This window comes from Corticium candelabrum, chromosome 20, assembly GCF_963422355.1.
Source record: "Corticium candelabrum chromosome 20, ooCorCand1.1, whole genome shotgun sequence".
Lineage (NCBI taxonomy): Eukaryota > Metazoa > Porifera > Homoscleromorpha > Homosclerophorida > Plakinidae > Corticium > Corticium candelabrum.
The window spans coordinates 3,210,597-3,215,596 of NC_085104.1; the positions used below are offsets into that span (position 1 = coordinate 3,210,597).

At 45.0% G+C, this 5,000-nt stretch overlaps 3 protein-coding genes across 3 annotated transcripts in view; 2 read left to right on the forward strand and 1 right to left on the reverse strand.

The window, feature by feature from the left end:
* The window catches only part of LOC134195640 (uncharacterized), a 2,316-nt gene extending 1,955 nt beyond the window's left edge, over positions 1–361 (forward strand). Inside the window, exon 1 of the mRNA XM_062664699.1 lies at positions 1–361. This exon is cut by the window's left edge and continues 1,955 nt beyond it. Within this exon, the coding sequence (XP_062520683.1) occupies positions 1–201 (201 nt within the window). The 3' untranslated portion in view covers positions 202–361.
* A 576-nt stretch (positions 362–937) lies between these two features.
* Positions 938–3,042, reverse strand: LOC134195674 (uncharacterized). The gene has a single exon (XM_062664740.1). It carries the CDS (start codon positions 3,023–3,025, stop codon positions 1,082–1,084), a length of 1,944 nt encoding a protein of 647 aa, XP_062520724.1. The 5' UTR covers positions 3,026–3,042; the 3' UTR covers positions 938–1,081.
* A 692-nt stretch (positions 3,043–3,734) lies between these two features.
* The window catches only part of LOC134195680 (uncharacterized), a 4,644-nt gene continuing 3,378 nt past the window's right edge, over positions 3,735–5,000 (forward strand). Inside the window, exons 1-2 of the mRNA XM_062664748.1 lie at positions 3,735–3,847; positions 3,921–4,107. Coding sequence (XP_062520732.1) covers positions 3,805–3,847; positions 3,921–4,107 — 230 coding nt within the window. The 5' untranslated portion in view covers positions 3,735–3,804. The remainder of the gene's footprint in view (positions 3,848–3,920; positions 4,108–5,000) is intronic.

A 5,000-nucleotide genomic window follows, 5' to 3' on the forward strand; every position in this document is an offset into this window, starting at 1 on the left:
CATACGCGGGTTCCTGAACGCGTTGTGAATGCTAGCCTAACGTTTCGCGGTGTCTCAGAAGATCTAACCGTTACCGACGTCATCAACAACTCCGTGTTGGCAGCTCATTGGCAGGGTAACGGAACATGGATTGTAAACCTACCCGAATTTCTTTACTACCTAGCTGTACATGTTCAATGTAAAGGCGCTTGTTGGCAATAACTTGATATATACATATTAATTAGTTATTAATTAGGTATATATTCTTGTTTGCAACTTAGAGTATCGCCGCACCGTCACTAACAGTTAGTTTTACTAGTCGTTTTAGTTTTTGCTGGTTTTTCCTTTCTGTCGTAAGTCGCCTCATCTTTGAAATGGTCGTTCACAGGATACCGAACCAACTGGCGGAGTCGTTTCAGTCATAGGAAACGGAGCTTTGTAACAGTCACGTGGCCTAGCGAGTATAGATAGGGTAGTTGAAAAAGTCTTGACTCGGTTGCTGTCTGGGGACCATGTGGATGTGCACGGTCGCCTGTCACGCGGGAATCTACCACGCTCTTAGTGCGGTCTTTGGTATATTCGCTTTCGGTCGTACATGACATGCAAACACAGACAATGAACGGATCACCAATCATAGTCGTCAACGTTCACGAGAAAGTAGTTTTAGTGTGATTCATGTTTGCAACTATTTAAACAGCGGGTCTTGTCGGTACTTCACAGAAGAAGTAGGAGCGAAGTGTCTAGACGTTCCGTGTGTGATATCTCTTATTTGACGACTACAGATTACTATGCCAGATGTTTGTGGTCACGTGAATTAACGTGAAGTAAACAAGTGTCGCTTTATGCGATGCTATAGAATTTACCAGTAGCGCGCGCTTAGAAGCAAAATGGCGGCTAAATTCGTGCTAATTCGTTACAATTCAATCGTGGTTTTCAGAAGGCTCATTTAACTGTAGAAACGAGGGTATATTCAATTGCTGTAACAATTTCTGTTGTACCGCACGTGCATTTTGTATAGAAAAAATAGGAAATTAGAAAATTGTACTAAAAATTACATAATATTGCAAGTTAGTAATTAATTAGTACACACATGTATGTGGAGTTATGACCAACAAGCGCCTTTGCATTGAACGTGTACAGCTAAATAATGAAGAAATTTGGGTAGGTTTACAATCCATGTTTCGTTCCCCTGCCAATGAGCTGCCAACACGGAGTCGTTGATGACGTCAGTAACAGATAGATCTTCTGAGACACCGCGAAACGTTAAGCTAGCATTCGTAACGCGTTCGGGAACTCCCGTATGAAAATACGTCCAACGGTAATCATTTGTTACCATCACGACAAACGAAGATGGCGCAGTGGGAGACTGCAAGGGTACCGCGTGAGCAAACTTGCCTCCATGATTCAGCTGAATGGGTACGGGCCCCACCTTTGATGTAATTTCTCTATGCAAATCTTCTTCAAGTCTGATGCGTTCCTTCTTGTCTTCCCATCGTTCTTTGGAATTCAAGTAGATGACTTTACCACCTGCTTGCTGAAACGAAGTCAAACTATTGTTCTGCAACAACGAAACTGGAGCAACAGGCACGATAATAACTCTATAGCCTTGAGAAAAAAGATCTTTACCGGCATTTTCCACGTTTGGCTGAGTGACGTCATCGCGTCGTCCATGTTTTCCACAAGTGCATGTCGAGGTGGTAGTGTTGCCTGACAGTTGCCAGTCTGTAATAATACCTGCTGGTGCTTTCATTCTAATCAATGTCTCCCAAGCGGACACGGTGGGAAACAACACATTTATCCACGCAGCAGTCTCACTGTGCGGGAGATAGGCATTTCTCGCTGCCTCGCTGAAAAACAGTCCAGCCCATCGAACGGGCCGAGTGCCGTTCAAATACGGATTCAACTTTCTTGCGATTTTATACGTCAAGTTATACAACCTATAATCCGGGATAGCATTCTCTTGATGATCTGGGTTGGCGACCATGCCGTACGTCATTAGCGCAAACGTAGCGGCGGCCGCTTGACTTGCGTTAGTCAGATGCGGTAGCCAAGTGTGCGGCGGACGACCGGCGGCTGCGTCGCGACTGATTGACCAACCCATTGACAGGTAGACATCCGAAATATATCCGTGGTCGTGCAAACCCGTTTGATGCTTAAAAAAGTCGTTCGCACTTTCCGGGATCTCGAACTCGGTCTTTGCAACCGTACTGTTCGTTGAGTTGACAAGCTTGGTCGATTCGTACACTCGCCCACTGTTGTCGACGGCTGGTACTTTGTAGATAGAAACTAGATTAGCAACGTCAGCTCGTCGTGAGTTCACTGCTCTTGTTATTTCGTTGTAGTGCTCTAAAACCGATCGAGTCGTAAATTCGAGGAGCAGTTTGTATACGGAATCTGAAGTATTCATTGTGGTAGGCAGGTCGTGTCCCGTCTGTAGCTTGAATTTCTCTCTGCAATTTTCGCACCAGCAGCCTTGATACGGCTGAGGAATTTCATCAAAATATAGTCCATCGGCACCGAAGTCGACTAGTTCTAGTAGTTGTTCTATGTATTTCTGTCTCCATCCTGAATTGACACACAAACCGAGACCTCTCGGATATTCCACTGGGTGACCGTGGATGTTCTTGTTCAACCAGCCCTTCTCGGTTTCAGCATAGTAGCCGCTCGTTTTCGGATAATGATAAAGAATGATTCTCTGGTTGTTTGCGTGCGCTTTCTTGATAAACTCCTGTGGCAGATTCCTGCCGGTTTCTCGCACAAACGAGTGCCAGCTCTCTTTGGGTCCGGTTGCTGTTGGCCACCATGTTCCTTCGCTTCCTGTCTTAGAGTGTCGGACAAAGGCTTCGACGCCAAGTTTCTGGAACAGATCGGCTGCGTTCTCGAAGACAGGGTGACAAGTTTTGTTCTCCACTGAGCAGAACTTTTGAATGGATAGACGTGTGTGAGCGTGGCATCTTATTGCGTCGTACCAATGAGCTAGACCGTTCGTTTGAACAATGATGATAGTAGAAGCCAGCAATATGACGAGATTTGAAATGTTTATCATTTGTTGTTCGATTGAGTTGCAAACTAATCATGCGACAACGCCTCGATGATCACGTGAGCCTCTAAAATTAATTAGTTGTGACGAATGGAGGGCATTGTATTGCTGTTTCACGCACGTACATTGATTTGGAGCACTCAATAATTATGGAGCAACTCACGGAAGATTTTTAGATGCTTTGTTAGATCAGAAACACAAGCAGCATTGTACACATGTGACACACACACACACACACACACACACACACACACACACACACACACACACACACACACACACACACACACACACACACACACACACACACACACACACACACACACACACACACACACACACACACGACCATCCACACACACACACACACACACACACACACACACACACACACACACACACACACCACACACACACACACACACACACACACACACACACACACACACACACACACACACACACACACACACACAGTTGGCAGCGCTACCATTTTTGAAGTTGCAGGCAGTATGCTAAGTATTTAATTAACTAGATAAAAAATGACACGTGCACGTGACCCGAACTAATCACACATCTTACCTTTCCACAACTATGAACAGATCTAACTTACAGAGTCTTGCATGTAATAAAGTGTTACGAAGTGTATGCAACAAAATAGAATTGCCATGCACTGTACTCGTGTATGCAAAGTTTTAGAGAGCACGCCTACTCTAACAACTGTCCCGTATGTTATGCTACTTCACGTAATCTAGTCTGGTAACTACGTACGCAAAGCAGGAAGTATGGGTCTGCTTTTCATCTTTGTCTTGGCAGGACTTTGCGCAGGTTATATCCATGCAGATCGGTTCCGACAATATGTTTCTGCTTGTGAGCGTATTTCTTGAATGTACTCATGCAGGGACGTCGTTGGCGTGCTATGACAACAACGACAATTTTCAAATCTGTACCGGGCATTATTATTCGGGTGACAGCGTGATATACACGGGGGAAACTGAGTGCTGTGAGTGCAGCAGCGGTTGCTGCACACCTGACGAGAATAGCCTCTGTGACACAGCTAAAAGCATTCTATCTAAACTTCCTACATGGTAAGTCGTCTTGTCGCCGTTTTGTCGTGACTTAGTTAGTTGATAGTCTTTCGCAAGACGAGTATCCTTGAGGAGCCCCCTCCCCGGGAGTAATGACAGTCGCATTCCATCTTAATTGAGCCCTCTAGGGAAAGATAGAGCAGTATGCAGAACTCCAATGGCATCTTTTTGCTTTTAGGAGCAGAGGTGAGGCGTGTTAGTTAACCAAATACGCAGTTATAGGCTTAGAGCCCGGGAGTAGGAAGCAAAAAAGTGACTGGTCCCGCCTAACGCGCGCTAATGGGTGGGGCAACTTTGCGTGCTAGTAGATGGGTAGGGCAACACTCTAGCATAGTTCACATCTCTCAGGAACGTTGATAGTCTTGACTCCATTACACATCTAGAGATGTATTTTACAAGCAGTCTCGATCCACACACACACACACACACACACACACACACACACACACACACACACACACACACACACGAGGCACCAATTAGTGTTTGCATCGCCAATATATTACTTATTTGATCGGATATACCTGTAATAGGAAAGTTGATGCCATTGAGCATCTGTCGAAAGTGGTCTTTTCGAATATTGTCCGGCCATGGCCAGACCAGCCGGACCGTGTCTTACGCCTCTAGATAGTTACTTACTAGGGATGAGATTTATGGGCGTGGCACTTTGTGTCACTAAAGCAAACTGGCTATTAGCTTGTTATACAGTCTTATAGGCCATGTCCATGCAGAAGTGGATCGCGATCCAGGGCCGGATCCAGAGGGGGTTCAGGGGGTTTCCACCCCTGTTTTCCAATAGGCATGGTTTAATAATTTCATATAATTTCATTAGAAAAGAGAAAATTAGTAATGCTATAAATAACTGTTAACTGTGAACCCCTCTTTTAAAATTC

Bases quoted from the DNA above. Each gene is read 5' to 3' on its own strand.
- LOC134195674 (XM_062664740.1), bottom strand. From the start codon at position 3,025: ATGATAAACATTTCAAATCTCGTCATATTGCTGGCTTCTACTATCATC.